A 25,851-nucleotide genomic window follows, 5' to 3' on the forward strand; every position below is an offset into this window, starting at 1 on the left:
CTTTTAAAGCTGCATAGGTAAAACTATTCGTATAACATTTGTTCTTCGTGGCTTTCCTTTAAATTTGACTTGAATGTCAAAAATGTACACTACAAAGTACATTATCATATAGAAATTCCTTTGTTGTACTGCTTGTTGATGTGCTGTGAAGTAGTACGTTGTTACAGCATTGAAATGTTGGGAGTTTTATTGAAGCAGAGAGCAAGTAATACCTGTTACAGGAGCCTTTGAGCAATATACTTTCACATTTAAATAGTGATTGAGTTATCAAGATTTTATGTAGACTTGTATGGACATGAAAAGCAATTTCTTCACTCTAGAGTTCCTCATTCTATACCATTTTGATAGTAGCAGAAGGAACATTCTAAACACATTTTAAAAGTTTTAAGACTCACATAAGCAGTTTTTCCCCCCAGGAGTGCAGAGCCCATAAGTCTGGGCCAGTGGCATGAGCTACGTGTATCTCGCACAGCAAAGAATGGTATTGTACAAGTGGATAGCCAAAAACCAACAGAAGGAATGGCAGAGGTAAGCATTAATCATGTCCATATCAGTAGAAATGTCTAGTTCTTGTTGGCAAAGTATTAAAAAGCAGCACTTATTTTTCAGGTCTTTGAATCTTACCTTTATGTGCAGTAACCAAGTAACATAAATGTAGATAATTTGAACATGCTTTCATAAAATAGTAATAGATTTGATGTAGTATATGACAAATATGATAAACATGTTCACAGTTTTCTGGAAGTGGTTTTGCGGTCCTGATTTGTGACCAGAAAAATCTATTCCTCAGTTCTAATTAAGGTTTCGTTTTCTGATATTGATTTGCATGCCCTCCACAAATAACTATTTTCGGCTTAGAACCACAGGGTAACAGAGATAGAAATAGCAGCGGAAAAAACATGTTTTTGTTCTTTGTTTAATATGTTATCATGACACACCTTTTATTGACTGGATAACAGAACAGCCATCTTGCATTGCTATGGTGCAGGCTGATTGTTTTTATTTAGCTAATAACCAATCACACATTGTAAAATAGTCTCAATATTGCTTACACCCAAACAAGTTTGCCTTTCCATAATAATGTATTACTTTCATTTAACAGAAAGGTGACCACTATTAAACTAATACACCTCTCCCTATCCCTCCAATATACTATTCCCAATTAGATGGTGTCTTCCCAATGATATGAAAGCAATACAAAATGTGAGCATTATTTAAGACAATAATGTGGCATGGAGTAGGTAATACCTGATCCAGGCCCACTTTCGCATTCTTTCACCTGTATGTTGGTGAACATGGCATGTACGCACACCAACATATACAAAAAATTCAGTGAATACAAAACAAGGATATGGCATATGGGAGGACCAACTTAAAAGAGAACTTTTGAGTTCTTTTTAACTGTTCTTCAAATATGCAGATCCAGAGGAACTAGTTGGAGAAGGCTATTAATGATGCAGACGCACCATGTTCTCGCCAGCAACATCACTGCCTAGAACCACAAAACCATTTAACAACAACCGCATGTAGAGTAGCACCTACACCTGCTGCTCCTCCCTTAAACCTCCTCTCTGTGATACAAACATGTAGGGTGGTCTGCTGTTGATAATGTTGGGAAAGGATGCAATATATCACTGTCTGGTAGGCTCAACCTAAAAATTGTAATTATAAGAAATTGGATTATAGATTGAGGGGGGTGAAGACCTTAGTCAAATAACAACCACAATCCTTGCCAGGGTGAACCACAAAACTCACTAAATTAACTGGTGCTTAACCCTCTGGTAGCGTGGCGTAAAAGCAGTCAGGCTTTACTTAGAGGCAATATGTAAAGTATTTATGCAGCATACAAACAGTAATAATGTGAAAGTCAAATTTTATAAATAAAATGACATACAAAAAAAATTAGATTCAATTAGTAGAACCAGAGTTATACATTTTTATACATTTTTAAAGTTGTTAGTGAAAAGATCAGAGCGCCATGGTTTTCTGGTTGTGCGAGACCAAGGAAAAGTCAAAAGTTAAGGCCGGCAGCAATAAAGCTCGGTTTGACTACACAAGGTGAATTAGGCCCAATCTTGGCTTACCTTTGGATTTAGAAGAAAACTTTCTGAGAAGGTAAAGTCAGCAGGTCAAGGCAGCTGGATGTATTTGAGGAGGAGACATCATCATCAGGGAGTCACTGGAGGGAGCCACGGTGAAGAATTCTAATTTTGGACTTTGAAACTTTTTTGGAAGTTGAAAATCTCCAGTGGAAGGAAGCTGTAGGCTATAGCTGAGAAGGGCTCCATGAGACCGGCTACTGTTGCTTGGAGGTTTCTGCTGAACAGGATTTGCTCCTGCTAAGAACAACATAAAGTGAGCTTCTGAGCCACCTTATCCAAAGACCTAAGACATCTGGGAGGCAGGTAAGGTTTTAGTCGAGTGGTGAAATATGCTGGGCGGAACTTATGGAATACCTTGTGTGTCAGACAGCATAGTTTTAAAATGACACGCTATCTAATCGGCAGCCTGTGAAGCTTCCTGAGAATCAGAGAAGAGGGAGAGCAACAGGGAAAATTGCAGTTTAGCCATGTGGCAGTGTTCTGGACCACCTGCAGCTTGGATAGCAAGGTGTTGTTTACAAATGTCAACAGAGAGTACCCGTAGTCCAGGCGGCTGATGATGGTGTCTGGAAGCCAAGGAAGGGCTTTTTTAGGAGCCTCGTGGTGACAAAGCAAGTGCGTTAATTTGGTCTTTCATGGAAAGTGATTGGTCCAACTTCACTCCAAGATTTTTCACGATCTACTGAGGTGAAGGGACAGGGACAGGTTCCGAGGGCCACCAGGCAGCTGACCATGACTCTGCCATTTTGCCAAATAACATGATCTCTGTCTTGTCACCTACAGTAGTGAAAAAATATTTTTTTCATAACCAAATTTTTATTGTTTATGTCCACAACAACAACAATAACAACATAAACAGCAACTTTGCATCAATCCTGTAAGGAGAGTACAGCAATACAAGTATTATATTTCCACCCCCAGCCAGTGGTAATCCGCCACCTACCCCAGATCTTCTCATGTTTGCGGGTACAGCCTCTTGCTTCATAAATAGACTGCACCAGGTGTGCACACCAATCTACCCCCCTCCTCCACTGTGCCACAGGTGGGGGATATGCAGTCCTCCACCTGTGAGCTATATATCATCTGGCCACAAGTAGCACCACTCCAATAAAGGTGCGGTCCAACCTAGGTCCTCCCAACTCCTCCAATAGCCCAATAAAGCAACCCTAGGGGGGAGATCAACTTGGCATCCCAGAATCTCAGAAATCTCTCACTTAGTCTCCTTCCAAAGCAGGATCAGTTGATGATATGTCCAGACCACATGCACATGTCCAGATCACTGCTTCAGCTGCGGAACAGCGGGTACAACAGGATTGGGCCGCCCTGCCAGTTTGATGGAAACATATATATGAAAGATGCAGGTAATTAACCTGTACCATTCGCATCTGCACAGCAATAGCCAGTTCCATGGTGGCAATCAGGCCTCACGCAAGTCGTCCTCATCAAGTTCGCCCAACCAAGCATCCCACCGGCCGTGTTGACTCGGGTAGCGATCTGGGGATTTAGAATAAGAGACTTGTAGATCCGAGAAATAGCACCCTTGTCCATTTTTCCCATCAGAAGTTTAGCTTCAAGGGAGTTAAACTCTGGGATCTGTGTACCTGAGGGAATGTGAGCCAGCAAGGCGTGGTGCAATTGCAGATATTGGTAGAACTGCTTGTGAGAGAGCTAGTACTGCTCCTGCATTTCTTGGAAGGACTGTAGGCTATCGCTTGGCCACACACCTCCAAGATGGGTAATACCTATTGTGTCGCACCTCACAAAGCCTCAGAGCCCAGCAGTGTGGTGCAGCCAGATCCCCTGCCACAATGTGGTCAGCCCAGTGAACTTCCGCTCCCAGCCAATAAATCTGAGGGCTGCCCTCCAACCCAGCAGTGTTTCCCATGTACAGTCGGGAAGGGCAGAGTGAAAACGAATTTGAGAGTTTTTCACTCCCAGGACATGTTTTTAGGAGCTTACCTTGGGGTGACTTATAGTATGTGTATTAGAAAGAATGATTTAGGCCTGGCAAAAGGTTTATTTTAACATACCAAACTGGTGGGTCATCACCCTACCAGACTCGAGCTGATCAAGTGTCAAATTTCAATAATTCAACATCCAGAAACCAAATTCTTTTCATCATTTCATCCGTTTTAATCCAAATTGCTCATGACGGAATTGTTCCGTCATGAGCATCGGTGCTCCTGTGCTCATGACGGAACCATTCCGTCATGAGGACAGGGGCACGAAATCCCTCTGCTGCAGACAGCAGAGGGATTTCTCTTTCTCCCCCAAAGCCTCGGGAGCTTGGGAAGAGCTTCCTCAGCTCCCGAGCCCCCTTCCCCCCCCGCTAACCCGCCAACTCCCCCCCTTTGTTTGTGTGCAATGCCGATCAGTGCGCAGGTCGCACTGTCGTCATTGCACAGAAACCGAAACTTTCAGTTTCACTTTCTATGTGCCCAGGGGGCTATCTCAGCCCCCAGGCACGTAGAAAGACAGGAGAGGTGTCATTGAAAAGGGGAGAATCTCCCCTTTCCAATGGTACCCCTCCCCAGTGGATCCCTGCTTGGGGATCGCCCCAGGAGGGCGATCCCCAAGCAGGCATCCACCCACTAGACACCAGGGAGGGGGAGCGGCCCCTTGGGCAAGGGCTTTTGCTCCCCCAAATAGATTTGGTATCATTTAGTCTCTTAGCCCCCAATATTCCCCCCCAGGGGGGCAAAAAGCCCACTATATGCCAGGGATTTTTATTGCCAAATTAAATTAGGATGGGGGCTGCCCAAAACGGGCATGCCGATACCCCCTCCTCTACAAAAATTACAGCCTTCCTGCCCCCCTTGGTGGGCTGATGGGGCAGAAGCCCCCAATCTGCCCTCCCGGGGGGGGGGGGCAAAAGCCCACTCGACGCCAGGGATTTTTTGGGGCAAATTTTAATTAGGGTGGGGGCAATGGCATGCCCGTTTTGGGCAGCCCCCACCCAAATTAAAATATGCCCAAAAAAATTCCTGGCATCTAGTAGGCTTTCTGTCCCCCCTGGGGGGGCAGATGGGGGCATCAGCTCAGAATCTGCACCCCCGGGTGGGAAAACAGCCCACTAGTCGCCAGGGATTTTTTTGGGGCAAATTTGAATTAGGGTGGGGGCAGCCCATGCCCCACCCCCTCCCCCACAAAACCCCCCGGGGGGGCAGATGGGGAGTAGCCCCCAATCTTCTTCCTCGGGGGGGGGCCAAAAGCCCATTAGATGCCAGGGATTTGTGTGGGCAAATTTTAATTAGGGTGGGGGCTGCCCAGAATGGGCATACCAATGCCCCTGTACCAAATTGTGTGAAAAAAGTGATTTTTTCAGCTAAATTTGAGGTTTGCAGAGGATTCCGGGTAAGGAAACGTTGGGGGATCCACGCAGGCCATACCTCACTGGAATCCCCTGGGTGTCTAGATTTCAAAAATACATAGGTTTACTAGGTTTCCCGAGGATGCCGGCAGAGCTAGGGTTCAAAAACGACAGCTTGACACTTTGCCAAAAAACGGTAATTTTTCACTGTCAAATTGTGGTTTTTCCACGTTGCGTTTTGCGCCATTTCCTGTCGCAGGCACTAGGCCTACCCACACAAGTGAGGTACCATTTTTCTCGGGAGACTTAGGCTAATTTATATTTGTAAAGCAACTGTTTTTACCTATTGACTTGCGATGCATTTCTGCCTTCCAAATGAAAGACAATGTGTAAAAAATAAGTAATTTTGAAAAATAAATCGATAATTCTCGTGCTAGGATGGAGTATTCCCAATTTCGGAAATGTGCAAATATCTACTGTTTCTAAACTCTATATTGAGTTCCCATTTCAGAAATACATAGGTGTCTTTCATACCGATTTTTCTATGCATACGTTTTCCCAGAATAATTGCTATATATGCCGGTACATAATAAAAAAACATTGCAAGTCGCTGCTCAGTTTTTGGCTCTAGGTTCATCGGGTTCTTGGTGAACCTACAAGTCCTATATATCCCCACAACCAGTAAGGTCCAGCTGATGTAACAATATATTGCTTTCAAAGAGCTGTCATAATTAGAAGAAGTTACAGGTGAAAATGTTGACCCAAAAGGCTGTTTTTTTCAACTAATTTTCAATTTTTCCTATATTTAACTGCTAGTTTCTATAAAGAATCCTTGAAGGAGCTACACAAATGACCCCTTACTGAATTTTGAATTGTGTCTACTTTTCAAACATGTATAGCTTTTCAGGATCCATTATTGCTTTCATACCCATGTCTACCATTAACTGGAAGGAGGTTGAAAGGACAAAAAATAGCAAAAATAGGCTATGTTCCAGAAAAATGCCAAAACTGTGTAAAATATTTTGGTTTTCTGACAAAAGTCTGTCATTCCCTAAAAGCTTGTAAAAGGGTGATTTCAGCACCACACACCCTTTTTTGATACCATTTGTAGGGAAAAACCCAGAAGCTTTCATTTGCAGCACTTTTTTCACATTTTCCCCCAAAAACTAAATTTAGCTGTATTTTTGCTATTTTCTGGGCCCCCTGCAGGGGAATCCACAAACCCTGGGTGCCTTCAGAATCCCCAGGCTGTTGGAAGAAAATGACACAAATTTCTTGTGGATACCTTATGTGGTCAAAACGTTACAGGGGCCTAAGCTCGAACTACCCCAAATAGCCAAAGGCTTAGCACAGGGGGGGAATAGGCATAGCAGCGAAGGGGTTAATGTTATCACTGACATATTCACCCAACTATAACGTTACTTAAACCTTTGTTTTTTCTCAGTGAATTTCTACGTTTTTTTAAAAACAAAAACAGATCTAATTATTAGATCTAGTTTTAAAGTTACTCTAACCTTTGTTTTAGTCTGTGAATTTCTACTTTTTATTTTTACGTAAAGTAATATTTTATTACCAGACGTAAAGCCAACACCTCACAAAGTGCAAGGCCTTAGGCTGCGCATAGACCGCGCATAGCTGGGTTTTGCCACAGGGCTTGGGCACAGAGGCAGACCATCCCACGCTGCAAATCCACAGCAGGGGGTTAGCTACAGGGACTTTGGCCAACCCCTCGTAAGCAGCCAACTCCATTCTGCGCATGTCCTTTTGTCGTGCACAGTGTGGGGTTGGCCTCAGGGGCTGGCTTGCGGCCAACTCCCTACAGGCAGCCAAATTTATGCTGCCCAGAGCCTTTGGCCATGTGCAGCGAAGTGTTGGCCACAAGACTTGGCCTGCTGCCAGATGCTGTGGCCAAAGCCCCAGCAGGCTGCTAACCCCAGACCGGACACTGCCCCTGGTGTGCGCACTGTAGGGTTGGCCTTTGGGCCCGGGGGAATGCCGTGCACAGTGTGGGGTTGGCCTCAGGGGCTGGCTTGCGGCCAACTCCCTACAGGCAGCCACATTTATGCTGCCCAGAGCCTTTGGCCATATGCAGCGAAGTGTTGGCCACAAGACTTGGCCTGCTGCCAGATGCTGTGGCCAAAGCCCCAGCAGACCTCTAACCTCAGACCAGACACTGCCCCTGGTGTGCGCAGTGTAGGGTTGGCCTTTGGTCCCAGGGGAATGCACCCCTGGGGAAAAACATATATTTAAAGGGGAGGGCGTGTGCAGCCCCCTCCCTAACCCCTAAATGGCCTTGGGAACCCCATCCCCGGGGCCAGTTCCAATAAAAAAAGGACTAGGGCCGACATCCCTCCCCAAGATTTAAAAGGTCCTGTGTATCCTATCCTCTGGGCCAAATACAATTAAACAGGGTAGGGTGGCATGCAGCCCCTTTCCTGAGCCTTATTAGGGCCCAGGTACCCCATCCCTCAGTTGTTGTTTTTCAATCAATCAAACAAATATACTTTATTCGGTTTTTGAGATACAAAACCATAAAAGTTCATAATAAATACAATTTACATTCCAAATAATAATAAAAAACATTTTAAATGATCAAAGTACAGTAAGGTAGGGTCCCAGACATAAAAAATTATTTTACACTCCAAGGTTATGGCAGTCTCAAAGGAGATCGTGGTTAAACGTAGGAGTTCATGATTGGTCCAGGTATTCAGGGAGGAAAACATGGGATTATGGGGTAGAAGTCATGTAAGTCCCATATTGATATTGGGCCGTCTCTTACTTGGGGCGGCCAAGTTTTCAAATAAGGGACAATATTTCGGTCTCTAAATCTCACAAGTACCAGGTCCCCTGCAATATCCTTGGGGAGAGAGCCCAACCAGCCCACCCTTCTAACACTCCTTATCGCTCCGTATAGATTAAGAGGCAGTGGCCTATTTTTTGACAGCCAGAATTTGGTTTTATTGACTAAGTCATATTGACTCTCAATTTTTCCCGGTGGAAGAGCAGGTACACCCGCAAGGATGCACACGTATGGGGCCGCTTCTGGAGGTAAATGAATAGAGTTAACCTTATTATGACCTACTCTAGGTGCGGTCGGCTGGGGAGGGGAAACTTTAGTGGGGTATTTAGCTGTTTTTTGCCCTGTCGCACTAGGGCCAGCAGGTTGTGTTTGACGCCCTTTTTCCTGCACAAGTGGTTTTAAGCCTAGATGGGTAGGAGGTGTCTTAGGGCGATTGGATGTGACACTGCGTTTGTCAACCAGCGAGTTTAACTTAATGGCTTTCTCTATCTCAGATAGCCGTTCGCCTAACAAGTTAATTTGTTCTAATATCGGAGCCATCATAGAGCTAACCAATTGTTCGATAAGGGGTAGTATTTGCAGGTGGGGAGGGGGTGTTATAGCTTCTGGAAACTCAGCAATCGGTGGAATCATTGGGGAGTTAGTAGTGGATGGGCATCGGCACAAATTTTGGGTTTTGGGGTTGTTTCCAGCTAGATTGTCATCGTTATTTATCCTTTTTGCAGATGGGACCTGAGGGAATTCAATACTTTGTGTGTTAGGGCTGCAGGAATTATTAACTAATATGGGGAGATCTAAAGGTGTAGCCTTGTCTGGAAGTGTACTAACCCTTTTGGGCGGAGGGGGAGTTTCCAATGTGGCGTATTTGGTTTTGCATAGGAGGTTTAGCTCGTCTAGCAGGGAGAACGTTTGCCCAGTACCAGCTTCGCTGGTTGAATGGTCCCCCTTGGAGGTCATGGTGGTGTAGGGATGTAGGACCGTGATATATGGAAGAGTCCACAAGGTATAGAAACAGGGGGAGTATTTACCTTCTATATGATAGGCCTACAATGTGCCAACCAAGGGGGGTGGCCCGTCCCGTCCTTAATCGGCCTTTAGAGGGCCGTAGAGGGCCCGCCCTTTGCCCGGGCTATGTCCCGCGCCGCGGGAATAGGAGCGAGATTTATACACTGCAGGCGGGGGCGGGACGCCGAGGGAAGAGGCAGCAGCTGGGGAGCAGAGAGAATGCTGGTCCTCGCAGTCCCTCTGCTTCTGGTGCAGTCTCAGTCCTTTCCCCTCAAGTAGCCCCACACAGAGTCACAAGCGCTAGCAAAGCGCACGGGTCCAACGTCGTCCTTCCAGGGCAGAAAACACACCGTGAGCAGCACCCGCGGAGCGGGGGCCGCGATAGGTTAATAAAATATAATGTCCAGGCGGGGGGGCGGGAACGCCGAGGGAAGAGGCAGCAGCTGGGGAGCAGAGAGACTGCTGGTAACTCAGTGGCTCAATAACTCAGCAGCTCAGCTCTTCACAGGTTAAAGAACACTCCCCAAGAAGTTATTGCAAAAGACTATTAGAAAGGTATTGCAGAAATATTGCAGAGGCTTCCACAGTTTTTTCCCCTTTTAAAATACAAGCAGATTAACCCTGATCACTCAGCGGGGAAAAATCCTTTTGTCTTTTGCTTTCCTTCAAAGCAAGCTCCTCTGTTCTTTCTAATTTTCGAAAAAGGGGGAAAAGTTTTTTATTCCAATATTCAATGTTCCTTTCCAGCGATAGCTCCTTTACAAACTAGCGACTGCTAATTACTAACACCAAACAAAGTGTTATCTTCACTGTTTCTCTGTTTCCTTTAGTGTTTCACAGTTTTTACAGTTTTTAAACAGTTTTTAACGCTTCTTCGTATATTTAAATACAGTCCCTTTAGAATGATAGGAATAACCAGTAGGAGCCGCCGTTCACTTTCCTCAATTATGTGGCGTGATGATTTGAGCCTAATTCAGCCCTGCTCTGCAACTCGAGTCAAGACGTTTTTGTTTTTTTTTAAAAGAAAGCCACCGAGGATTCCCATCAGATATCAAAGTTACTTGCTCCAAATCGAAAAGTATTCAACAAGTTCAAAGAGGGCTACCAGCTTCTACTTGCTGAAACAAAACACAACGTGTCTCCTCTGCACCTACCGCGACTTTCACGGATGCAGATGCCGGTGCAGGCCCCCCTCAGAGTGCAGACGCCGTTTTTTAGCAAACCGATTTCTCACAGTATAACCGCCATTCTCTACCCCACGGAAAAGCGGAGTAGCTCCCTCAGCATGGTTTCCTCAGCATTTCGGCGTTCTTAATTCCAGCTGTTGATCTTCTTCCTCACGTTCAAACCCAATTTGGCTCAGGGCACAGAAAGAAAACCTCAGAGAACGCTGGTCCGAAACCGCCTTAGCTTTCACTCCCGCTACGAGAAACAAACGCCGACGCCTTCCACCACCGCGTACCTCGTGTGGGGGAGGGGCCAATGGAGTTATGTCCCTCAGTTGTTGTTTTTAAATGGGAGGGGGTCCTTCTCTAGCCCTGATTTTAAAAGGGTAGAGGGCCCCCCCAAGCCTCCTTTAGCCTGGGGAACCCATCCACCAGGGCCGTCCATTTTTAAAAGGGGGAGGGGGCCCACATGCCCCCCAGCCTATGAGGCTACGGTAGCCTTATACGGCAGGGACTCATTAAATTTCAAAGGGGTGGGGTAATGTGTCCCCCCTCCCCTAGCCTTATTAGGCCGGGGGATACTATCCCCTGGGGCCATGCTATAGTATAAAGGGGACCGCGTTGCCCCCTCCCTAAGCTGTATTTGGTCCCGGGGACTCCACCCCCCAGTATCCAGTGCACTTATAAGGGGAGGGAGGCTGCACAGTCCCCCTTCTCGAACACTTATAGGCCTTGGAGAGCCCACCACAGGAGCCAGAATCTCCTAAAAAGAGGAGAGGCCACACAGCCCCCACTGAGCCATTTTCATCCCACGTTCCTGAGCCATTATTGGCCCCAGGAAGCACACACCCTGAACCGAAATCTTCAGGAAAAAGAAGAAGGGGCTACGCGGCCCCCTACCCAAGACCTATAACAATGCCCTGTGTACCCCATTCCCTGGGCTGTCACCTTTTTTAAATGGGGGAAGTTATAGATCACAGGGAGGACGCCCCCAGAGCCACAAATCACCAAGTAATGGTAGGGGACCACACTACCCCTCAAAGAGCCGTCATAGGCTCCTGGGGGCTCAACCCTGGGCTGAGGGACTCCAAAAAGGGGGAGGTGGGTTGCACCCCCCTCCTTGAGAGTTAAAAAGGCACTGGGGACCCCATTGCCCAGGGCCACTAACTTTCCAAAAAGGGAGGGAGGTGGCACGCCCCCCCTCCGTGATCCATTAATGACATAGGGGACCCCATCCAGGTCCTGGTCACTTGCTGTGTCCCGGGGAGCCCACTCCAGGACACAGCAGTTTCACTGTCTGCACAGCAGGGTGGGAGCATTATAAAATTCCCAACTAACCGGAGTATACACAGTATTGCTCATCAGGAGGGAACAGCTACTTATGCTGCTCGCTCTGGGCGGGAGCAAATTCTTGCTCTGTTTCTCTGCCAGCATCAGTGCCGGCAAGGAAGCAGATCAAAGTGTGCTCCCTGCTGGTGAGTGTATTATTAAAGCTCTCAACCACTGATAGCAGACTTTGTGTTTGCTCCCATATGGCAGGAGATTACAAAATGCCCCTTCCCCCCCCAGCAGGAGCGAATACAGGTGTTCCTGCTGGTGTGGGTAGGGAAACTGCTGTGTCCTGGGGCTGGGCTCCCTGGGACACAGAAAGTGAATCAGTTCCAGGGATGAAGTCCCTGGGGTCAATAAAGGCTCTGGGAGGGGGGCATAGACCCTACCCTTTTTGGATGGGTCCCAGGGGAGGGCTCCTAAAGGCTCAAGGATTTCGGTTGTGCGGCTCTCCTCCCCCTTATTGAATACGGCCCGGGGTGGGGGGGAGGGGGTCGCTGGGGCCTATTATGGCTCGGGAGGGAAAAAAGCTCCTTGGGCTAATCAGAACACTATTTTTTTTTTATGGTTTTCAAGGGATTCTCGTGAGTGTCCCTCAAACTCAACCATCCACATATCTCTATTTTTTTAACCTTCATTTCTCAAACATTACTGAATGGATTACACCAAATCACAAAAAGCACAATCTGCATACCAAGGTATTCCATTCAGCAGAAAAAGGTTTTTGAAAACTTGAATAATGAATTGTGACTAAAGATTGTTGATAATTGTTTGTTGAATGCCTATACTCAGCTTGTTGGTGCTATATCACAGCAAAATATGCTTGGAGATTCCCTGAATTCAGTTTTATTGAACATGAATTTTTTAAATGAATAATGGCAACTTTTGTTCAATGCCGACACACGGCTTGATGTAAATAGGACAAATGACAAGCGCTTGATTGCACGCCATAATTAGAGTGGTAATTTTGCCGATATACGGTGAAATATGAACTTGTGATTATATCGCTAGTTTGATGAAATACGGATGAAATATTCTGTAAACATTGATAGGATTGGTACATGACAAAAGGGCACTTGAACCGTGATTTCTGTCAGTGTAACCATGCAAATATGGCACCCCCTATTGAAGTTGACATATTGTCCTTTTTTTATTATTGTTGCCAAACACGTAACTCTATTATTTAAAGCAACCGTTTCCAGTGTGGCATCTAACACCGAGAAAGGCGCTAGCCAAAACGCGTTTGTTGTGTTGCTGATGAATTTGAAAGTAACTGCCCCCGCTTAGTGCTGTTTTCTTTGAGAAGAAAAAGAGAAAGGAGCTGTGATAGAATTTGCGGGCACACCACTGGGAGTTTAGCACCCGTCTGTGAGTGCTCCGATATTGGATGTTCTGAAGCGTTAATATATATATATTTATATATATATATATATATATATATATATATATATTCCACTTGTAAAGCACCCACAATTGGAGACCCACATACGGTGTGCAAAATCCTTTATTGTTTGCCAGGCAGCTTCGCCATTCAGCCTCCATCAACACCGCTGCAGTCTGACGTTAGTTTCCCTACGCGTTCCGGGCGTCATCATTGCCCTTGATCAAAGGAATGGCTTCTATGGAAATGCAGCATACGGCATGACTTAATATGCAGTGAAATGAGTCCCGTCCCATGGGCGTATCCGCTATTGCAGTCTGGTACTTGAAGTCTTTGCCTTTGTTTTTCTTTCGTAGATGCCGCTGCCGTTTTTTCCTAAATTGATTTAAAAGTCCCATAGTGGGCTGCTGTGTCCCAAGAGGAATGGTGCGAGGCTGTTCTCCCCCTCGCAAACACGCACATCGTTCCATCTGCTCCAAATTAGTGGCTTTGCTGGACCTGCGCCTCTGCAGGAGGGGTCGCCGTGACCCGGGTAGGCCGCTATATAATCCGCTTGTAAAGCACCCACAATTGGAGACCCACATACGGTGTGCAAAATCCTTTATTGTTTGCCAGGCAGCTTCGCCATTCAACCTCCATCAACACCCTGCAGTCTGCCGTTAGTTTCCCTAGGATTTTGCACACCGTATATCAGGCCTCAGAAAGTCATAAAAATTTTACTAGACCTGCACGTCGAGTAACTTCCATAATCTACTGGACCTAACTGTGATGTACTTAACCTGTAAACTGGTCTCAAATTGTGTGATCATTGACCTTTTTCTTCATTCTCACATATGCGAAAACCTTCAAATATGTGAGTTCAGCATTCTGCTGTGGAAAACAAAAGTCTTTTGTTTGATGAAATAGACTAAACGTTTTCGCCATGTGTAATACAAATCTAGCCCACATATAGGGAACACATTATCCCCCACTTGCCTCTCAGTGTACTAATAGCCTCGCCATCAGGGCAGGAGTGTTTCTCAGTTCATGTTTAACCACTCACTTTTAATAAATATATTACAAAGGCATGATGTGGCAGCACACTGTCATTTACAGATAGTAAATTTCCAAGAAATGGGCAAAAACCTTCCCACTATCTTTCAGCTTTACTGATAAAACGATATATCGTATTAATAATAATATGTGAAAATTGAGTTTCAGGAAACAAATTTATCATTTGCACATCACCAAGTTAAGTGTTCTAATTTATTTTTCATCCTACTAAAATATTTTTTTCATATTGCAGAAGAACAAAAAATGGGCTTTCACAACTAATGAAATATATTTTGAAATGTTTATACAGTTGACATATTAGCTATTTAAATGTGTGTTAGGAAAAACCTGAAACCCTACAGCCTTTCATTTCACACTTCGTACAGGAGGTCAGACAATTCGCTTTACCAAATCCTGCAACTCTGCAGTCAGAGAAGGAGAAGTAATTGTAAACTGGCCTTTGACCTTTGTCTTTGAAAACAGAGCAAATACCACAAGATAAAAACAAGATTTAAGGCATCTGTATTTCTCCTTCACTTTCTGACAGGTCAGACCACCTCTACTTCGTAAACTTGCCAGAACAAGCGAGTAGGTCCTAAATATAGTTTGACCTGATAAAATAAGACTCGCCATAAGGAGTGGGCTAGAAGATTTTTTGAGGCCTGTATAACTTTTTTAAACTCACAAACATTGACAACAGGAGGGTAGAAAAGCAGTGCGAGTCACAAATTTCCAGGCATACATCTGCCAATCATACACCCTAAAGGTGAATGGGGGAATGCTTGCAAATAATCATACCAGTGGCAGTCGCCAGGGTGGCTTCTGACCCATTGTTTTTCACCCACTGTGCCACACTAGACAGAGACCCACCTACAGCAAATCAGTGCGGACTCTGTTCTTCATGTAAATAGTCTAGCCTAAACCTTGCTCATCTCACCCCTCCAACCTACAGCTCTCTATTTTTTGCATTGTGAAATTTAGATTCACACTCCTTAATCTCACTGACTATGCTACACCCCTGAATCCAAGTCTAGTAGACATTAGATGACTTAATGGAGACAACAGGTCATTAAGGAGCCAGGTCACTCTAAACGTCCCGTTTGATTTTGGTGGTGTTGAAAGGCCTGTATCTCAAGATCTCTCAGTCACAGAACAGCTTGTTATGGCAGGGACACTCAGTATCTAGGAACTCCCACCTGGAAATGTGGTAGACACTAATGTACTGACCTGTGCCAGAGACTTCTGACCACTGATTTAACAAGCAATATTTCCGTAAACTTAAAAGCTAATAAGATGACTTCAGTAGAATTTTGTAAATAAATGCATCCCAAGCAAACTACACCATATCAAACTAACATCTAAAAGTATTGAGTTAAAAATATAGTGTGGACAAAATATCGCGTCAAGATTATTGAAGCCAAAAATACTGTGAAAGTATGTTTCTATGGGTAAGCAAACTCTTACTATACTTAACTCCACATTTATGTACTTTGACAATGTTAATATCTTCAAGGTATGTAAATGTGGAGTTAAGAATAGTAATTCTTTACTTACCTATTTTCACATACCTTACCGATACTTTGGTCTTCGATATTTTTTACATGATATTCTGTCCACCCAATATTTTTAGCTTTGATACTCTATCAGACAACCAAAAGAATGTGCACAGGTTGTTCTGCATAGCACTGACGGGCCACATAAAGACATTGTGTAGCACAAAGGAATGTGAGGACAAATATTTAAGTCTAGGAGCAGGAGCGTTACTTAAGTTAATGTCTAATTTTCCATGCAGTTTAACAGAGCCCTAGACTGCAAACCACCATATGTTCTTGCATGCAATAAGAAAACTAATAAACCGAACTATGATATTGGTTGGTGTGGAACTGCACACGGTGTGATAGCTGCACAATGATGAACCCCTTAAAAGCTCTGTCCTCTGTCTTTCAGGGAGCCTTCAATCAAATTAAGTGCAATACAGACATCTTTGTTGGTGGCGTGCCTGATTATGACTCACTGAAGAAAAACTCTGGTGTTGAGAAGCCCTTTAGTGGAAGTATTCAAAAGGTAAGCAGCACTTTTTAAATTAGATTTAGCAGATGTCGGACTAGAATTTTATGGTATCCAGATAAATATGTCCTTCACATGACATGCTTAGGATGAACATCAAAAATTCCCGGTTGTTCATTGATGGGAATTTAGAGGAGGGGCTATAAGTATCTATGCACAATAGAGGTCTTGCTATTCAACAGCTTTATCTCTCAGTTGCATGTCACCAGCCTGGGAGTTTTCTTCTTGGTATTTTGATATTTACTAGCATTTCTTATATCAATTTCACAAACAAGATATCTTTTACTTCACCCTTCTATTCACTTCATTTTTTTCTTTTTTCTTTGGAGTCTCCCTTTGTATTGTAACGCACAACCGATATCGGTTTAACATGTGAATTGTATATGTGTTTTTTATTGTACAGAGTTTATCGTGGCTTTTCCTGAAGAAGGCTTGCACGCCGAAAGAAGTCTTTATGAACTTTAGTACATCTTAGCCACATGTGATTGTTTTCATTGGAACTGTTTTTAACTTTTGTCTTTAAGCAATTGATTGTTTTATGCTTGTGCTAGGTAATTAATACATCACTTGGACATCATGCCATGCACAATAATTTTTTATGTATGTTTATGTCACAATTTTTAACTTTTATATGAATAAATGATACAATTTTAACTGTCTTTTGACTGGTACACAAAGCTGATGCGGCTATCACTGCTTCATGTATAGGACTTGATTTTCTATAAAGTCCTTAGTTGCCTAGGAATGTTATGTACTTGATGGTTGTTTCCCTGTCCTAGGAACTTCTAGAGTTTTTAGGGGGTACATTATTTTTTTAAATGCATCGACTAAGTCAGCTACATTTGAAAAACTTACTCATAAAAATAGCAACAAAAGTCCAGGCAAAGCTAACACTGAATGTCTGAAGGTCTCAATACAGATATTACAAAGGAGTTGCTTTAGACCAATACCTTCTTGGAGTGCCTGCATCAGTGTTTCAGTAATAACTAATTATAACAACTTATATTTTCACTTTTCGTCCTGCCACACTTTTAAGCTCTGTAAAGAAAGACTGACTATCATCCAGTTTGATGGTAGTCAATTTACCAATCTTGGACAGGTGGCAGGCTGAGTTGGCGTTGCAAGGATTCAAACTTGTTATCAGCAGATCATCTAATATTTGAGCAGACAGAGGGGCTTATTTGCAAGCCCCTTGTGCCACAGGTGCGTTACTTTTAATGTGGGGAAACATGACGTACCACCAGCAATAGGGGCTTGGAAAAAAGGAGTTCCACTCATTAAACCTTCTAAAATGTTTACTCCAAAAGCTGCGGTCACTTCTACGATCAGCTCTACTGTCTGCAAGAGAAACATTAGTGGAAACGGAGCACTATAATGTGCATGCTAATGCTCAGAACTTTAGCATAGAAGACGTTCTAAATATTTAATATAGCAGTATTATGCTTACTACTTCACAGAGGCGTAGCTAGAGCTTGTGGCGCCCGGGGCTATCCTTCAGCTTGCCGCCCCCCCTGGGGTGGTGCTGGGGAAAAAGGACGGCGAGCACCTGAAAGAGGTCCGAGAGACACGTAGTATCGCTGGTAATAGTTACCTCAATCATGCAAATTACATGCACATACATGACACGGTCCAGGGCTAGACAGCCCCCGTCCCCAAGACAGTGCCGCCTGGGGGGGACCGCCCCCACCTAGCTACACCGCCGAAGGAGAAGCAGAAAAAAAAAAAACTAACATCAGTTCTGCCTACCTTGTTTGTGACATCTCACTCATAACATCACGGCTTGTTATGAGCTTCTAAAAGTAACACTAGAGCTACCCCTATGTTGATGCCCAAAACCACCTCTCCACTTCCCACATTTCAAACCCTTGCGTCCCAATACATTTACGTGACACCCATTCATAAACAAATTGTTGCCCAACAGGTAAGTCACCCCGGAACTTTACCTTCTAAATCAGCTTCCATAAACACCTCACGATTGAATTACAAGCCCCCACGTACTGCATGCTTTCCTAAACCTGTGCTTTTAACACCCGTGCTCTGTGTTCACCCTCCTCCTTTTCGTAACCACCTCCGTTAACCCTATATCTCCCTCTTCCAAGCTGCGTTAGGCAGTAACCTTTCCTTTCATGTACTTCATAATCATTAGTGATTTATTTCACGTTCTGACGTCTTTTCACAATAGTAACCTCCCCTTCATCTTACCCTGGTAACCTTGTAACAATCGAAGTGACCCCACTCTTCTAAATCTGTCCTTCGTGATATTTGCCAAAATCTAAATCTACTACATGTCCCAAAATACACTGCATCTGCCCAGGTAAAATGTGTCAGTGCTTTGTCTATCAAGCTGCATAATTTACACTTCCTCCACCACTGCGCATCAAACCTAACTGCCCCACCCAACCTAAGATGAAATTACAACATAGCTGCCCAAGGTTTCAGATTGCAAAGTGTGACGTTTTCATAATTTCAATGCAATTTTGAGTGACATTTCAATGACTAGGAGTGACACTTTCTCACACGCAAAATCAAGCAATGAAGACCAGGAAAACATAAATATCAAGAATTGCACCCATTTGAGCAACAATGCACTGTAAGAAGAGGTTACAAGTGCTGGAAAGCACCAGAAACTGAAGCACCGAGTGCCCTTCTAAGCTGATTGTTAATCAAAACAAGGACTCACTGGGATCTGCACTACTGTGTGTGTACTGCGTCACTGCAAACAAAATAATGTTTCTGTAGATTTCGACAAAGTCCGTTATTATAGTAGGGTCAGATTATCTGTTGAGAAGCCGGCGCAGTGTGCCTGCCACTTTCTTTACCCAAGCATAGAAAACAACATAATGACTGCTATAGTGGCGGCGGGAGAGAAGGAGGCGGATGAGGACTGTTTTAAAGATTTGATGTCCTCACTTGAAAGCATCCATCATGGTTCGTTCGCTGGGGCACTGAATGTAGACTCCACTACCAAAATTTTGAGCAGGTGTAGTGTAACGCTTTAATTTCTTCCGCTCTGACAAACATAAAATAAAAGCATTACCTTTCTTGATACTCGGCTGCTATAAATCTAATAAAACCAAAGGGACATCACTTTTATTAAGAGCACCGATTGCGATGTCAGAGGTTATAAGTTATGTTTATTTTTACACTTACTTCTTGAAGCAGGGGACGAGCGGAGATAGTCCAGCGGCAACAGGCGCCTTCCCCCGGGCTGGTACACACTGTCACAGCTACAGGCAGCAGCCCGGTCCCGAGTTGGTTAACCCCTAGGCCACTGGACCACAATTATACCACTATGCACAGGCCAAAAGTAGCAAGCAGCCGGGTCAGTACGGCGAGTCAGCAGCCACTAACGCAGGTAAACGGTGAGCTTCAGAGGCCGAGGCACGCCTGCGGTGGTCCGAGCAGCAAGGTACTTCTCACTCACCTCAGCTGAGCCGGACGGTGGACCTTTTGTATTAATAAATGTCCGACCGACCCTGCATGCATCTCTGCCTCTGCCATGACTGTGCGGCCCCTCCAGTTAAAGCCGGTATTTGCACGCATGATCGAGGAGGCACCAAAAGAATTATTGCAGCATGGCGGGCATTAGCAACCATAATCAAACGTAACTACCGCTTGCCCTGCCTTCGCGCCCAGGGACAGTAAAAGGATACACTGTTAGGTGCATTCACGTGACCTCTCCATGTCACGTGAATGCCAATCCACTGGCTGCGCAGCGCTTACACTTCAAACGGCGGCCGCGCGGTACTGGCCCGCTGAGGCAGCCTTTATAATTTATTTGGGTACACTGACTGATAGTAGTATCAGTCAGTGTACCCAAATAAATTATAAAGGCTGCCTCAACGGGCCAGTACCGCGCGGCCGCCCTCAAAATAGTGCCGACTGGGGCGGACCGCCCCCTCGCCCCCCCTAGCTACGCCGGTGCCACTTCATATTTTCAACTGAATACTTTGTATTAAAAAATCTAGGGAAATGACTTTCTAGATGATAATGATCTTGATATAATGTTTCTAGCACATGTGGCTGTAGATACACACGCTCTCAATACTTATGCCATCTAGTTGCTTTTGTTCAAAGCTGTTTTCAAGTCACAAGACCTACTGTGATTCCACCCTCAGTCCATAGTTCCCCAGGACAAAGCCTCCACCTCAGATTGTTTTCTCCCTCAGGTTTGGACATACACGTGCCAGTGCCTGAAGCAACATGTCTTCCTCCCTGGCATCGAGATATAGGGCAGATAGCGTCCAATTCACGATGAAGGTACCAGCCTATTATTCTTAATCACTTCCCTGCAGGAGTTGAGGGCATTTATAGGCGAGCGAGAAATGTTCTGGTTACAGTTTGTTTGTGAAGCGCACAGCTTTATTCAGCCCTGTATTGTAAGAGTCTTCTCTTTGTCTTTCAACTATTTAAAGACTATGGGGCACATTAGGATGGCAGGGGAACTTTGTCCGCCCGCTATTCCGTCATATGTCCCGTCGTCCCGTCCTGTTGTATGTCCCGTGCCTGCTATTAGGATGCGCCTGCACCGCCCGCCACAATGCCAGGAAGGCATGTTGTGCACCTCCATGCACAACATGGCAGGCACCGCGCGGTGCCTGCCATGTGGTGCATGGAACTGCTGGGGGGTACCATATGTACCCCCACACCCCCAGAGTCCCTGGGGGCCCGCAACGGGACCCCCAGCAGACTCTGCATGCCTTTCCGTGGCGGCATTCCCAAAAGCACATTGTAATATGGCTGGCGGTGTCAAACAGACACCTCCACCATATTGCAGCCTTTTCCGTCCGGTCGCAAGTCTACCGGGGCGGAAATGCGGCGGACGGTCTTTCACTCTGTCGCGGACCCCCCAGCCATAATAATATGGCGGGGGTCTTTTGTACAGGGATGGCGGGTGGATTGCCCCCACCGGGCCACCGGTGACTACCACCGGCCTGGCGGGGGCAATCCGCCCGCCATCCTAATGGGGCCCTATATGTGTGCCAAGGTAGACAATAGTTGAGCATAATGGTTCATGAGGAACACAGTAGGATGCAAAGTTCTGTTAGTGTACCAGGCCCATGCCCCAGTATTGATTGTGTGTGGTACAGTGCACATGGAATTTAATTCCTAGCTCTAGTGGTAGCCATTGAAGCTCTGTCAGGTGGGTTAAATGTGATCTCGCCTCTGTAAATTCAAGTAGCTCATGGCACCCTTATTTTGGAGCGACTGTATCCTCTTGATCAGTTTCTCTGGAAGCCCTGTGTAGGTGATGGTATAATATCTAGGTCTGCCATCACCAAGCTTGACTCTGCAGATAATTTGGAGGACTAGGAGATATTTCCATAGCAAGCCTCCACATTAATCTGAGGGTCAAATGAATGCTCAGAGGCAGAAGAAGATTCCCAAGTTACTCACTTTCTCAGTTGGATGTCGTTTGGCTTAAGCAAAGAGGCGATTTTGACTGTTGGGAAGACAGCTGTGTCCTTGTATACCCATGCACACTCTTACCTTTGTCTCTCGCAGATCCCCCTTCTTTTGGTTATACATAATGGAGAGAATGGAGTGCTACAAAGTGTCTCCCCACTAATAATGTGTATAGAAATTGTCCAGCCCTGAGATCATGGCTTTGTTCATGACATTTGCCAATATCAAAGATTATTAAGAAAAGGACAAGAGTGATAGCGCCCTCCCCTCCACAGGTTAGAGCCTCCAAATTCTATTCCTGCCCCCTCACCACTACTTACAGACTCCTAAATTGCCTTTTGTACCCAGTGTGAGTGTGATTGAAGGTCATCGGAATGTCATACAGTGATCGTTACACCACAGGGCTTTAATTTTTATAATCTAATGCCAGTTGTTTCCCCAAAAAGAGGCCATATCAAAGACAATGGTTTTAAAACCGCGATTATTCACAACTCCCATAAAGTGTCTCTCCTACCGTCCTTTGACCTCATAGGATCAGACAACTTGATTTTTAAAATAGACACTAATTCTGGATCAGTACTTCTTATCCTCATATATCGTCCTCCTCAAAACATGCCCACTTTTGCGGCATCCCTAGCTGAACAGCTTGCCCCTTTAATAATTTCTTACAAAAAAATAGTGTTGCTGGGCGATCTCAATCTTTGGCTGGACTCTGTCGAGTTAGATACTCATGCAGCTGCATTGAAAGAGGCCCTTCTTGACATGAACCTCACTCAACAGATACATCTTCCAACCCATGAAAAAAGGGCATAGCCTTGATCAGATTTGGTCTCAGAACATCTCCTTGGCTATCAATTCCATCATGCCCTGTATTTGGTCGGACCATTTTTTGATCAATTTCACTATGACTATCGAAAGAAGTAAGAAGCCCCAGTCCCAGATAGGAGGAAAAACCAGATTATGGAAGAATGTCGATATTCCTGCTTTTATTGATTTTTTAACCTCCTCCCTCCCCTCATTAGATCAGGACATTGAAAAAATGGAAGAAGCCTTCTCCGAATGGCTGCTCCAGGCAGCTGACGCTCATGCCCCCTGCATCAACTTTCCCCGCTCTCGCCCCAATGACGCTCACAGGTGGTTTACACCTCTTTTGAAAACTTTTAAACTCGAAGTCCGTCAAATGGAGCGAAAATGGCGAATAGCCTATTCAGAACAAGATAGAGCCAATTATTGTAAGGCCCGAAAGGACTATCAAAAGCTCATTCAGAAACATAAAACAGAATATTTCTCTGAAAAAATTCTAAATGCTCACAACAAATCAAGAGAACTGTTCAGCATTGTGGAAAATCTTAGCGCCAGCGACAGAACCTCTATCCCGGTGGTTCCCACCCAGGAGCTCTGTAACTCGCTAAACTCCTTCTTTGTTGATAAAATCTGCACTATAAAACAGGGTATTCCCACCACTCAGTCTCCCCTCCTTTTGGCGGACACTTTTTACAATCCTGTGACCCTGGATTCTTTCCCTTCCATCGATAGTGCTAATTTAATCAAACTTCTTGCTAAGGTTAAATCAGGTTCTCCTGATGACATCTGCCCCCCTTATATTCTGAATGAGGTAGGAACTAGCATCTCCGTGGGTCTACTTGCCATGCTGAATGGATCGCTCACACAGGGCAAAGTCCCAAATAATTTTAAAAAGGCCCTCCTTATTCCCCTTTTAAAAAAGGCAGGAGCCAATCCGCTAGATCCGCTCAATTATAGGCCTATATCCCTGCTGCCTTACTGCGCCAAACTTCTGGAGGCTCATGTATGTGACAGCATCTCCAAATTTCTGGAGGAATCAAAGTATCTTGCTCCTAATCAGGCTGGCTTCCGCCCTTGTCACTCTACTGAGGGAGTCATTCTCTCGGTGCAGAACACTTTGAGGCGGAACGCGGATGTAGGGATCCACCAGGCTCTGGTGCTACTTGACCTTTCTGCTGCGTTCGACACGGTCGACTACGCCATCTTGGTCGACCGTGTCGAGCAGGCAGGTCTTAGGGGCCCTGCGCTGAGCTGGATCCGCTCATTTATCACTGGCCGCACTCAATCAGTTAGATTGGGTTCCTTCACTGCCCCTACTATATCTACCATCTGTGGGGTACCTCAGGGCTCATCTTTATCACCCCTGCTTTTTAATCTGTATCTACGTCCCCTTCTATACTCCCTCAGGAATGCGAAAGTCACCATCCTCAACTATGCAGATGATTTGCAGCTCATCTTCCCTTTGAACACCAAGGACTCAGTGGTAGAATTTCAAAACACCATGTCCCACATTATGAGCTGGATGAGCTGCAATCATCTGAAACTTAATCCAGGCAAGACCGAATTGGTCTTGCCTGGACAGAGTGCACTTAGTTGGAACCCTAGCTTCTGGCCTTCTAGCATGGGTGCCCCTCCATCTAAGTCATCCTCGGTTAAGAGCCTGGGAATTTTCATTTGTGAGGATCTCTCTCTAAAAAAACAGGTAGGAGCAGTCGTGTCATCCAGCTTTTTCCAGCTGAAGAAAATTAAGAAAATTGCCTGTTTCTTCTCCCTGGCTGCTCTAACACAGATCGTCATCTCCCTGGTTCTTTCCAGATTAGATTTCTCTAACAGCCTTTATTTTGGCCTTCAAATCGGAGAGCTTAAACGCCTCCAGCTCGTTCAGAACCAGGCAGCCAGACTGCTTCTGAATCTCTCCAAGAGGCAGTCTGTTAGACTTGGCTTGAAGCAGCTACATTGGTTGCCTGTTGAGCAACGCGTAGCTTTTAAAGCAGGGTGCATCTTATTTAAGTCTCTACATGACTCTGGCCCCTTATTCATTAGAGATCTATTCAAAAGATACAGCCCTTCCCGTAATCTCCGGTCCATCCACAAATCCCTTTTGATCGTCCCTTCCTATAAGAGGAAACGTCTCGGAGGCAGCTGCTTTGACCATCTTGCAGCTGCCTTCTGGAACTCTCTCCCCCTTGATCTCAAACTGAATGATAACATCCTCAGTTTTAGACACTCCTTGAAAACCTGGCTCTTCTCGCAGGCGCATTACTGAGCTGCCTCATCTTTACCGTGATTGCTCTGTTACGCTCCTTCCTACAGCGCCATGAAGCCCTCGGGCGTACGAGCGCTTAATAAATTTATTTTAACATTAACATTAACATTAACAAAAAATATACACAACATAAAATGTAAAAAATAAACTTCGGAATCAAGGTTGTGTCTTAAAATCATTATTATCACACTTACTAAAATATTATAATGGAAATGAAAGCTTGTCATGTTCACAATTATGGATTCTGATTACCAAAGACTACTTGTGTTTGTTCTCTGTCTTTCCTATTGCAGATCATTCTAAATGACCGGACCATCCATTTGAAGCAAGGACAGGCGTTTGGGGTGAACCTTGACAATGCTGTGCACCCATGTGCGAATGTGCCCTGCGCTAATGGAGGCAGCTGTCGGCCGAAACGGGACAGCTATGAATGTGATTGTCCACTAGGCTTTGATGGAAAGCATTGTCAGAAAGGTACAACGTCACGTTTTCATTCATTTTCAAGTGAAAAAATTAACACTTCAGTTTTTTCCCCATGGATAATCAGGATATTTCTCTCTTGTATCCAAGACAAGGCCTGCAGTACCAGTTCAATGTCCTTTCAAAACTAATTAATCCCAGTAAACAAGTTCTTATCATAATATTGTTGCAACATAAGAGCTAATGCACTGTAAATTAGCAAAGCATTGTATGAGAGGCCCCAGGCTTCTTTGTATTTGCTGACTCATTAAGTGAATAGGGGATGCAATAAAGTGCGCATACACCATTCTTGGTGCTGGGACCCAAAGATGTAGTGTAATAACATGTAAAAAATATTATAGCAAAAATATAAACTAACAAAATACCTCCAAGATGGTGGTGACTCGTCTTGCGCTACTAATGGGGCAGATTATATCGCCTGCGCAGTCGGGTTTGTCCCGCATAGGTCCACCGCACTGACTCTCCGGGTGTTCTTTTGCAGTCCTCCATAGGATAGCACCTACATTCCTGGCTGTGATGGTGCTGTTGGATGCCGAAAACGCCTTTGACTCCTTTGAATGGCCCTTTCTACAAGCTGTGTTGCGGAAACTGGGTTTCCCTGTGGGATTAACATCCCTCATCACTTTACTATACACACAACCAACTGCACACATCAGTGTTAACGGCATGAAAACTAGACCGTTTTCTATTTCTCGCAGCGCTA

At 44.9% G+C, this 25,851-nt stretch overlaps 1 protein-coding gene across 1 annotated transcript in view; it reads left to right on the forward strand.

Moving 5' to 3' along the window:
• The window catches only part of EGFLAM (EGF like, fibronectin type III and laminin G domains), an 812,243-nt gene that overhangs the window by 757,786 nt on the left and 28,606 nt on the right, over positions 1-25,851 (forward strand). The window contains exons 16-18 of the mRNA XM_078674979.1: positions 417-528; positions 16,073-16,189; positions 24,962-25,142. Of these exons, the coding sequence (XP_078531105.1) occupies positions 417-528; positions 16,073-16,189; positions 24,962-25,142 (410 nt within the window). The remainder of the gene's footprint in view (positions 1-416; positions 529-16,072; positions 16,190-24,961; positions 25,143-25,851) is intronic.

Source organism: Lissotriton helveticus, chromosome 2_1, assembly GCF_964261635.1.
Source record: "Lissotriton helveticus chromosome 2_1, aLisHel1.1, whole genome shotgun sequence".
Taxonomy (NCBI): domain Eukaryota; kingdom Metazoa; phylum Chordata; class Amphibia; order Caudata; family Salamandridae; genus Lissotriton; species Lissotriton helveticus.